Source organism: Lontra canadensis, unplaced genomic scaffold (assembly GCF_010015895.1).
Source record: "Lontra canadensis isolate GAN:19392208 unplaced genomic scaffold, GSC_riverotter_1.0 scaffold7, whole genome shotgun sequence".
Taxonomy (NCBI): Eukaryota; Metazoa; Chordata; class Mammalia; order Carnivora; family Mustelidae; genus Lontra; species Lontra canadensis.
The window spans coordinates 491-11,466 of record NW_022631001.1 but is presented as its reverse complement, the minus strand read 5'-3'; the positions used below and the strand labels follow the sequence as shown (position 1 = coordinate 11,466).

Here is a 10,976-nt window from a genome sequence, read left to right as displayed (position 1 = left end):
CGGATCGCCTTGCTCCCCATGACCGAGGGCCCTTTCTCACTCGGTACCTGTCTCATCCACCCGGAAAATGCGCCCAGACGGAGCGGCCCAACCCGAGGTCCCGACGCAAGGGACCATTCCTGGAGCAGATTTGAGGGACGGGTTGCGGCCGGGCGTCAGCCTCTGCCTATTCGGGCCGCTGCGGCGCCCAACGTGGGGATGACCTCAGCTGGGGACCACAAGTTTCTCTCCCTCTGAGGCTTGTCCAAAGCGCCGAAAGCCACATTATGCTCAGGAGTGGGAAGAGGAGTCGTGGCGCGGTACTCAGTGTTCCCCAGGTGGAGGCCACGAGGGACAGGACTCTGGAAATGGAAGGCTGAACGAGCAGGCGAGGTTTCGTGTCCGGGGCTTGGTGCAGGCCCGGCCGCATCGAACAGGGCCAGGTCAGGGACCACGACAGTATGAGGAGCAAGAGGCTTCGCCCTCGCTGGAGCCTGAAACCCGGAGGGATTCCGGGCGGGGTTCAGACCCTATGGCTCGTGATGCCGGGCCAGGACCAGGGTGCGGCCCTGCTGACATGCGGCGCCCGAAGCGTGTTTGCCGGGTATTTTCTGGCCAATTCTCACGATCGTTCTGCCCAAAACGGGATCACTGTGGGCAGAACGCTCGTGAGAATTGTCCGGCGTTGGGCAGCCCTGTGGATCGCCTTGCTCCCCGTGGCCGAGGGCCCTTTCTCTCTCGGTACCTGTCGCGTCCACCCGGAAATGCGCCCAGACGGAGCGGCCCAACCCAAGGTCCCGGCGCAAGGGAGCATTCCCAGAGCAGAATTGAGGGACGGGTTGCGGCCGGGCGTCAGCCTCGGCCTATTCAGACAGGTTGGGCGCCTAAAGATGCGGAGGACCTCAGTTGGCGAAGGAAAGTATCTCTCCTCTGAGGCTTCTCCAGAGCGCCGAAAGCCACGTTTTGCACGGCGGTGGGACGCGGAGTCATGGCTCGGTTCTCAGTGTTCCCCAGGTGGAGGCCCCGAGGGACAGGACTCTGGAAACGGAACGCTGAGGGAGCAGGCGAGGGTTCGTGTCAGGGGCTCGGGGCAGGCCCGGCCGCAGGGAACAGGGCTAGGTAGGGGACCACCACAGGCTGAGGAGAAAGAGGCGTCGTCCTCGCTGGAGCCTGAATCCCGGAGGGATTCCTTGCAGGTTCAGACGCTCAGGCTCCCGATGCCGGACCAGGCCCAGGGGACTGCCCTGCAGACGTGCGGTGCCTAAGCGTGTTCACCGGGTGTTTTCTGGCCAATTCTCACGAGCGTTCTGCCCAAAATGGGATCGCTGTGGGCAGAACGCTCGTGAGAATTGTCCGGCGTTGGGCAGCCCTGAAGATCGCCTTGCTCCCCGTGCCCGAGGGCCCTTTCTCGCTCGGTACCTGTAGCGGCAACCTGGAAAATGCGCGCAGACGGAGCGGCCCAACCCAAGGTCCCGGCGCAAGGGAGCATTCCCGGAGCAGATTTGAGGGACGGGTTGCGGCCGGGCGTCAGCCTCTGCCTATTCGGACGGCTTGGGCGCCCAAGGGTGGGGAGGAACTCAGTTGGGGAATGAAAGTTTCTCTCCCTCTGAGGCTTGACTGGAGCGCCAAAACCACGTTTTGCGCGGGGGTGTGACGGGGAGTCGTGGCGCGGCATTCAGTGTTTCCCAGGTGGAGGCTCCAAAGAAGAGTACTCTGGAAACGGAAGGCTGAAGGAGCAGGCGATGGTTCGTGTCTGGAGCTCGAGGCAGGCCGGGCCGCAGCAAACAGGGCCAGGTAGGATACCACCACAGGCTGAAGAGCAAGAGGCGTCACCCTAGCTGGAGCCAGAATCCTGGAGGATTCCAGGGAGGGTTCGAACGCTCCGGCTCGCAATGCCGGGCCAGGCCCAGGGGCCTGCCCTGCAGACGTGCGGCGCCCGAGGCGAGTTCGCCGGGCGTTTTCCGTCCAAATCTCACGAGCGTTCTGCCCAAACCGGGATTGGTTTGGGCAGAACGCTCGTGAGAATTGGCCGGCGTTGTGCAGCCCTGGGGAACGCCCTGCTCCCCGTGGCCGAGGGCCATTTCTCACTCAGGGCCTGTCGCGGCCACCCAGAAAATGCACCCAGACATCGCAGCCCAACCGGAGGTCCCGGCGCAAGGGAGCATTTCCGGAGCAGATGTGAGGGACGGGTTGTGGCCGGGCGTCAGCCTCGGCCTATTCGGGCGGCTGGGGCGCCCAAGAGTGGTGAGGACCTCAGTAGGGGAACAAAAGTTTCTCTCCCTCTGAGGCTTGACCGGAGCACCGAAAGGCACGTTTTACGCAGGGGTGGGACGGGGAGTCGTGGTGTGGTATTCAGTGTTTCCCAGGTGGAGGCTCCGAGGGACAGGACTCTGGAAACGGAAGGCTGAAGGAAAAGGTGATGGTTCGTGTCCGGAGCTCGTGTCAGGCCCGGCCGCAGCAAACAGGGCCAGGAAGGATACCACCACAGGCTGAAGAGCAAATGGCGTCGCTCTCCCTGGAGCCTGAATCCCGGAGGGATTCCGGGCGGATTTCGCAGGCTCTGGCTCGCGAGCCGGGCCAGGCCCAGGGGGCTGCCCTGCAGATGAGCGGCGCCCTAGGCGATCTCGCCGTTTGTTTTCTGGCCAATTCTCAGGAGCGTTCTGCCCAAACCGGGATCGGTTTGGGCAGAACGCTCGTGAAAATTGGCCAGCATTGGGCAGCCCTGCGGACCGCCCTGCTCCACGTGGCCGAGGGCCTTTTGTCGCTCAGGGCCTCTCGCGGCCACCCGGAAAGCACGCCCCGACGTCGCAGCGCAACCGGAGGTCCCGGTGCAAGGGAGCATTCCCGGAACACATTTGAGGGACGGGTTGCGGCCGGGCGTCAGCCTCAGCCTATTCGGGTGGGTGGGGCGCCCAAGGGTGGGGAGGACCTCAGGTGGGGAAGGAAAGTTTCTCTCCCTCTGAGGTTTAACTGGAGCGCCGAAAGCCACGTTTTGCGTGGCGGTGGGACGCGGAGTCGTGGCGCGGTACTCAGTGTTCCCCAGGTGGAGGACCCAAGGGACAGGACTCTGGAAACGGAAGGCTGAGGTAGCAGGTGTGGGTTAGTGTCAGGGGCTCGGGGCAGGCCCGACCGCAGGGAACAGGGCCAGGAAGGATACCACCACAGGCTGAGGAGCAAGAGGCATCGCCCTCCCTGGAGCCTGAATTCCGGAGGGATTACGGGCGGGGTTCGCACGCTCCAGCTTGAGATGCCGGGCCAGGCCCAGGGGGCTGCCCTGCAGACGTGCGGTGCCCGAGGTGAATTCGCCGGGCATTATCCGGCCAATTCTCACAAGCGTTCTGCCCAAACCGGGATCGGTGTGGACAGAACGCTCGTGAGAATTGGCCAGCATTGGGCAGCCCTGCGGACGGCCCTGCTCCCCGTGGCCGATGGCTCTTTCTCCCTCAGGATCTCTCGCAGCCACCCGGAAAACGCACCCAGACGTCGCAGCCCAACCGGAGGTCCCGGCGCAAGGGAGCATTCCCAGAGCAGATGTGAGGGACGGGTTTCGACCTGGCGTCAGCCTCGGCCTATTCGGGCGGTTTGGGCGCCCAAGGGTGGGGAGGACCTCAGTTGGGGAAGGAAAGTTTCTCTCCCTCTGAGGTTTAACTGGAGCGCCGAAAGCCACGTTTTGTGCGGCGGTGGGACGCGGAGTCGTGGCGCGGTACTCAGTGTTCCCCAGGTGGAGGCCCCGAGGGACAGGACTCTGGAAACGGAAGGCTGAGGTAGCAGGCGAGGGTTCGTGTCAGGGGCTCGGGGCAGGCCCAGCCGCAGGGAACAGGGCCAGGTAGGGGACCACCACAGGCTGAGGAGCAAGAGGCGTCATCCTCGCTGGAGCCTGAATCCCGGAGTGATTCCTGGCGGGTTTCGAATCTCAGGCTCCCGATGCCGGACCAGGCCCAGGGGACTGCCCTCCAGACGTGCAGCGCCCGATGCGAGTTCGCCGGGCGTTTTCCGGCATAATCTTATGAGCGTTCTGCCCCAAACGGGATCGGTTGGGGCAGAACGCTCGTAAGAATTGGCCGGCGTTGGGCAGCTCTGCGGACCGCCCCGCTCCCCGTGGCCGAGGGCCCTTTCTCGCTCAGGGCCTGTTGCGGCCACCCGGAAAACGCACCCTAACGTTGCAGCCCATCCGGAGGTCCTGGCGCAAGGTAGCATTCCCGGAGCAGATCTGAGGGATGGTTTTCGGCCGGGCGTCAGCCTCGGCCTATTCAGCGGGTTGGGCGCCCAAGGGTGGGGAGGACCTCAGTTGGGGAAGGAAAGTTTCTCTCCCTCTGAGGCTTCTATAGAGCGCCGAAAGCCACGTTTTGCGTGACGGTGTGACGCGGAGTCGTGGCGCGGTACTCAGTGTTCCCCAGGTGGAGGCCCCGAGAGACAGGACTCTGGAAATGGAAGGGTGAGGTAGCAGGCGAGGGTTCGTGTCAGGGGCTCGGGGCAGGCCCAGCCACAGGGAAAAGGGCCAGGTAGGGGACCAACACAGGCTGAGGAGCAAGAGACGTCGTCCTCGCTGGATCCTGAATCCCAGAGGGATTCCTGGCGGGTTTCGGATGCTCAGGCTCACGATGCCGCACCAGGCCCAGGGGACTGCCCTGCAGACGTGTAGCGCCTGAGGCGAATTCGCCGGGCTTTTTCCGGCCAATTCTCAGGAGCGTTCTGCCCCAACCGGGATCGGTTGGGGCAGAACGCTCCTGAGAATTGGCCGGCATTGTGCAACCCTGCGGACCGCCCTTTTCCCCGTGGCGGAGGGCCCTTAATTGCTCGGGGACTGTTGCAGACACCCGGAAAACACACCCAGATGCCGTAGCCCAATCGGAGGACTAGGCGCAAGGGACCATTCCCTGTACAGATTTGAGGGATGGGTTGCGGCCGGGCATCAGCCTCTGCCTATTCGGGCGGCTGGGGCGCCCAAAGGTGGGGATGACCTCAGTTGGGGACCGAAACTTTCTCTCCCTCTGAGGCTTGTCCAGAGCGCCGAAAGCCACATTTGTTGCAGGTGTGGGAAGAGGAGTCGTGGCGCAGTACTCAGTGTTCCCCAGGTTGAGGCCACGAGGGACAGGACTCTGGAAACGGAAAGCTGAGGGAGCAGCCGAGGGTTCGTGTCCAGGGCTTGGTGCAGGTCCGGCCGCATCGAACAGGGCCAGGTTGGGGACCACGACAGTATGAGGAGCAAGAGGCGTCGCCCTCGCTGGATCCTGAATCCCGGAGGGATTCCGGGCGGGGTTCAGATGCTATGGCTGGTGATGCCGGGCCAGGACCAGGGGGCTGCCCTGCAGACGTGCGGTGCCCGAAGCGTGTTCGCAGGGTATTTTCTGGCCAATTCTCACGAGCATTCTGCCCAAAACGGGATCACTGTGGGCAGAACGCTCGTGAGAATTGTCCGGCGTTGGGCAGCCCTGCGGATCGCCTTGCTCCCCGTGGCTGAGGGCCCTTTCTCTCTCGGTACCTGTCGCGTCCACCCGGAAAATGCGCCCAGACGGAGCGGCCCAACCTGAGGTCCCGGCGCAAGGGAGCATTCCCGGAGCAGATTTGAGGGACGGGTTGCGTCCGGGCGTCAGCCTCGGCCTATTCGGGCGTCTGGGGCGCCCAAGGATGGGGAGGACCTCAGTTGGGGAACGAAAGTTTCTCTCCCTCTGAGGCTTGACTGGAGCGCTGAAAGCCATGTTTTGCCTGGGGGTGGGACGGGGAGTCGTGGCGCGGTACTCAGTGTTTCCCAGGTGGAGGCCCCGAGGGACTCGACTCTGGAAACGGAAGGCTGAGGGAGCAGACGCTGGTTCATGTCCGGTGCTCGTGGCAGGCCCAGCCGCAGTGAACAGGGCCAGGTAGGAGACCACCACAGGCTGAGGAGCAAGAGGCGTTGCTCTCCCTGGAGCCTGAGTCCCAGAGGGTTTCCGGGCGGGGTTCGCACGCTCCAGCTCCTGATGCCGGGCCAGGCCCAGGGGGCTGCCCTGCAGATGTGCGGCGCCCAGGGCGAGTTTGCCGGGCGTTTGCCGGCCAATTCTCACGAGCGTTCTGCCCAAACCGATCCCGGTTTGGGCAGAACGCTCGTGAGAATTGGCCAGCTTTGGGCAGCCCTGCGGACCGCCCTGCTCCTCGTGGCCCAGGGCCTTTTCTTGCTCGGGGCCTGTCGCGGCCACCTGGAAAACGCACCCAGATGTCGCAGCCCAACCAGAGGTCCCGGCGCAAGGGAGTATTCCCGGAGCAGATTTGAGGGATGGGTTGCGGCCGGGCGTCAGCCTCCGCCTATTCGGGCGGGTTGGGTGCCCAAGGGTGGGGCGGACCTCCATTGGGGAAGGAAAGTTTCTCTCCCTCTGAGGCTTCTCTGGAGTGCTGAAAGCCATGTTTTGTGGGGCGGTGGGATGCGGAGTCGTGGCACGGTAGTCAGTGTTCCCCAGGTGGAGGCCCCGAGGGACAGGACTCTGGAAACGGAAGGCTGAGGTAGCAGGCGAGGGTTTGTGTCAGGGGCTCGGGGCTGGCCCAGCCACAGGGAACAGGGCCAGGTAGGGGACCACCACAGGCTGAGGAGCAAGAGGCGTCATCCTCACTGGAGCCTGAATCCCGGAGGGATTCCTGGCGCGTTTCGGACGCTCAGGCTCACAATGCCGGGCCAGGCCCTGGGGAGTGCCCTGCAGACGTGCAGCGCCCGAGGCGAATTCGCTGGGCATTTTCCGGCCAATTCTCAGGAGCGTTCTGCCCCAACCGGGATCAGTTGGGGCAGAACGCTCCTGAGAATTAGCCGGTGTTGGGCGGCCCTGGGGACCGCCCTTCTCCCCGTGGCCTAGGGCCCTTTATTGCTGGGGCCTGTTGCGGCCACATGGCTCCTCCCATCCACCTTCCCATTTGAAGTCACTAAAGAAGGAGGATATTTTGGTCTTTAGCACAAGCAATAAATAAATAAATAAACACAGGGAAGGAAAAAAAAGAGGGCAGAAAAGTTTTAAAACGTAGCATCTGCCTTTGGCGAGAGATGAAAGGCAGCTCAGGGCTGCTCTCCTGCAGGGTCTGGGGCTGAATCGTCCAGCGTGGGCCTGGGAGTGGGACAGGTCTGAGAGGAGGTGCACCAAGCCACTGAGGTGACAGGGGCCTTGGGGGACCCAGAGGCTCTGGGCTCTGCTCCAGATGGTAGCAGTGGAAGCCTGCCCCACCCAGCCCTGTAAGGCTCTCCTGCAGCCAGGCAGAGCAGGCAGAGCAGAACATAGGCCCCTGTGCCAGCCACAAGTGACTGAGGCCATCTCATCCCTCCCCCAGTCAGCCTGACAGTTCTTGGTAGAGCCCCCCCCATATCAACTCTACCCTTGCCACCCCGAGCTGAAATGGAGAAAGCCAGCCAGGCTCAGGGCTGGAAGCCATGCCCTGGGCTGGGAAGGAGCTGGGGACCCTCCATCAGATCCTGAGAGGAAAGAGCTACCTCCGCGGCCTGAAGCACCCCAGCGGGAAATGAGGCTGGGGCCTGAGGTTAGGGCAGGATGCTGGGAGTCAGGCATCCCTCAGCGCAGGGACCTGGGGTGTCTATGGGTGGGAACTGATAGCTCATGCCCAGATCCTCCAAGGCCTCCAACCTCAGGTCAGGTCTCCACCTGCCCTGGGGTTGGGTAGAAGAGGAGGTGAGAGGCAAGAACCCTCACCCCAGACCCCTAGCCTCTCACGGCCTCCCAAGTCCCACCCACTGACTGTGTGACCTTGCAGTCTGCCTCAGTTTCCCCACTTGGGCCAGGGTCCTAGGTGCCTAGCTGTCTTGGAGGGCACGGGTTGGGGTGGCTGAGGCTGGCAGGTTGGGGAGACACATATGGGCTTTCTAATTAAGGACTTCCTTACAGGCCTGGTCATTTGAGAGGACAAAATTCTTAGCTGTCCTGGGAAGGGCCTGGCCTGCTCCATCCCCGCCAGCTGTGACCTCTACCAAGAACAAGCCCACGCTGGGCAGCCCGTGGCCCAGGGGCCTGCTTCCGGGCCAGCAGAGCCAATAGCTGCAAACTTCTTCCTGATGAGGCTGCCAGGATGCAAGCGCCACTTCCAGTCATCTTGGCTGACAACTGCACACCTCTTCTAAGATCATTCCTCCGCCCTTCAGCGGGGACAGCCTGGCTGGGACGCCCCTGTACTCACCTAGGCTGCCCCAGGTGCGGACAGCAGGCCAAGAAGGCCCACCTGTGCAGACACACAGGCTGGTGTGGACTTCGTGGTGGAATCGGGAGGAATCAGCTGGGAGGACAGGCGGGTCCAAGAAAAACAGAAACAACTGGGGCTGGCCCGCCTGGGGTCTCTAAGGAACGACTTACACTGGGGTCCCGTGGAAATATGGCCAATTGGCTTCCTGGGCATCTGGGAGCCCTCCCTCCCTTCCCACGGAGTCATCTACTCCAACATTTTCCAAGCGTCCCTCACTGCAGAAAGGGTGGAGGCTATCAGGCAGAAAAGGAGAGAAGTAAAACAGGAAAATCTGGTGGGAGTGGGGACAGCAGGCCCTCCATGGCAGTCAGGTCCCATATCCATCCCTGAGATGCACCTCTAAGGTACAAAAGTTAAATTCAAAAAGCTCAACCTAGTTTTTTCCCCAGCCCCTACCCTACCTCTGTGACTCTGGAAAGCTTTTATTATGATCATTAACATGGTCTTGGTTTTTCCATCACAAACATCATCTAATCTGCCTGTGAGCAGAAGGAACCACAGAGGAGCCCCTCTCTTGTGCTTGTGTAGATGGCGCCACCCAGCACACTCTTGGCCTTCATGGAGGAGAGGCCTGTCCAGCCATGGGGAACCTTGTGGAGCCCCCATCTAAAACCCTCATCTCGGCAGACCAGTGGAATTCTCACTGACCATTTTTGTAATCCCCAGAAATTTTTTTTTTTTTTGGTCAATCATGTGTTAATTTTTTTTTTTTTTGTAAACAGTCTTACTCAAGCTATGTTTGAGAAAGCCAAAACCAATGTTTCTCCCCAAGTTAAAAACTAGCGAGGTGCCCTGCAGCCTGCCAGCCTTCACCCACAGAGGCTGGATGGCCACTGAGCCACCTCTGAGCAGGCAGAATTTCTAGCCTCAGACAGAAGCCCCTGGCTCCTGGCCCGGACCCCAAGAGGTTACCTCCCTGCACGTGCTCCAGTCTTTGAGGCCAGTGGCGGCCCGCTTTGGTCCTGCATTCTCCTGCCAACCTTCCCAGGCCACTGTGAAGAAACATAAAGCATCTAAAATGCTACTGAGTCTGCAACCGGGGCACCTGGCCCGTTCTGCTCAAACCCAGGGCCCTCGAGGGACACCGGGCCTTTTCCTGGTGGGGTGGATGCTGCACCTTGGCCCATGGTGGCTCAGATCTCTGACTCCTGTCTGTAAGGCCGCTGCTTGAGGCTGCCACCACCAGCCTGAGGTCTGTCAAAATCATGCCAGGCCTGGGGGCTGCACCCATCCTGGTCTCCATCTGCCTTGTCCTCCTCATTGCAGCTCAGGAAAGCCAGCTCGTTCTCGGAACAGAAGGAGTTGGCCCTGGGCAACAGGAATTTGTTCTCTACCAGGTCCTTGGTGCTGCAGCAGGGTGTGGAGGGCACCTTGTAGGACTTATGGAAGTGGGAGTAGTCGATCCTGTACTGGTTCTTCTCCTCGAAGAGGACAGGCTTGAAGCGGTGGCCCCACAGGATCTCATTGGCCAGATAGGAGCTGCGGGCCTGCATGTTCATGGCTGTGGCCTTCACCATGCCCTCCAGGATGACCACGATCTTGAAGTCATCCATCTCCAAGTCCTGCTGGCTGATGCCAAACAGCGGGCTGTCCTCATGAATCTTAAGCAGGATGGTGATGGGGGACATGAGGAAGATGCGGTCGAGGCCCTTGTCGAAACCGACGTCAATGTCGATCTGGTACAGCAGGATGTACTCGCCCTCCTCGGTGACCCGTGGCTTGATGAGCTGGGCCTGCACGTGCGCCTCCACGATGTGGCTCTTGCTCAGGTTGCCTACGTGCCACATGAGGCAGGGCTTGCTGTCGTGCAGGGCCACCACCTCATTGTGGCTGAACAGCAACGTCTGCGCCCGCTTCTTGGGCCGAGCCATCTTGACCATGATAGCAGCCAATCATGAAGGGGTCGATGATGCAGCCCACGGTGGACTGTGCCACGACCACGAAAACAGCCATCAGGCAGTCCTCCATCACACAGCGCAGCCCATAGCTGATGGTGGTCTGCGCCTTGATGGAGAAGAGGAAGCCAGCCATGAAGCCGTGCACCTGCATCATGCAGGGCTTGCAGCCATGGTCCTTGGCCAGCTCCAGGTCGCCATGAGCCATGGCGATGACCCAAAAGATGTCACCGAACAGGAGCCAGGAGGCGAGGAAGGCCAGCAAGAAGATGAGCAGCATGTAGCTCCAGCGGATGTCCATGCAGGTGGTGAACATGTCGGCCAGGTAGTGCTGCGACTTCTCATCCATGTTGGCGAACTCAATGTTGCACTGGCCATTCTTCTTGACAAAGCAGTTCCAGCACCGGCCCTGTGTGTGCACCTTGCTGTTGCGGAAGCCTTTGGCCCCCAACATGGTGACCAGGTGCAGCCCGTCCTCCTCCAATGACACGATGCTGTAGAGGTTGGCCTTGCCAGCCAAGGTCATCCCGGGGATGGGGGGGCCTGGCTTGCCCCCCGGCCAGCTCTACAGGGGGCGGCTCCTGCAACAGAGAAGACAGAGGGGCTGGCAGAACAAGCCACCTCGGCCCAGACTTCTGCCCCCACCCGGGGCCCTCGGCCATGGCGTGTGACCGTCTTCGCCCTAACTCACCCCCCACGGAGCTCTCCATCTCCCCTCCTCAGCCAACCAACCACCCTCCTTCTCGGCTTGGAAAACAGACTTGGAGCCTCCCAGGAGCTCTGGCCAAAAGCATTAGCTTCATCATCAGCCCATCTGAGTGCCCCCCTACCAAAGGCTCCACTTCCAACGTGTATTTACGATCCTACATCTTCTCCCACAGCCGTGGCCTGAGTCCC

At 61.6% G+C, this 10,976-nt stretch overlaps 1 protein-coding gene across 1 annotated transcript; it reads right to left on the bottom strand.

Moving 5' to 3' along the window:
- Positions 1–9,317: 9,317 nt before the first annotated feature.
- Positions 9,318–10,623, bottom strand: LOC116865291 (inward rectifier potassium channel 18-like). Its single transcript, XM_032853569.1, is given in 2 exon segments — positions 9,318–10,070; positions 10,072–10,623. Coding segments are annotated over 2 exon segments (1,287 nt in total). The 5' UTR covers positions 10,606–10,623.
- Positions 10,624–10,976: the final 353 nt, after the last annotated feature.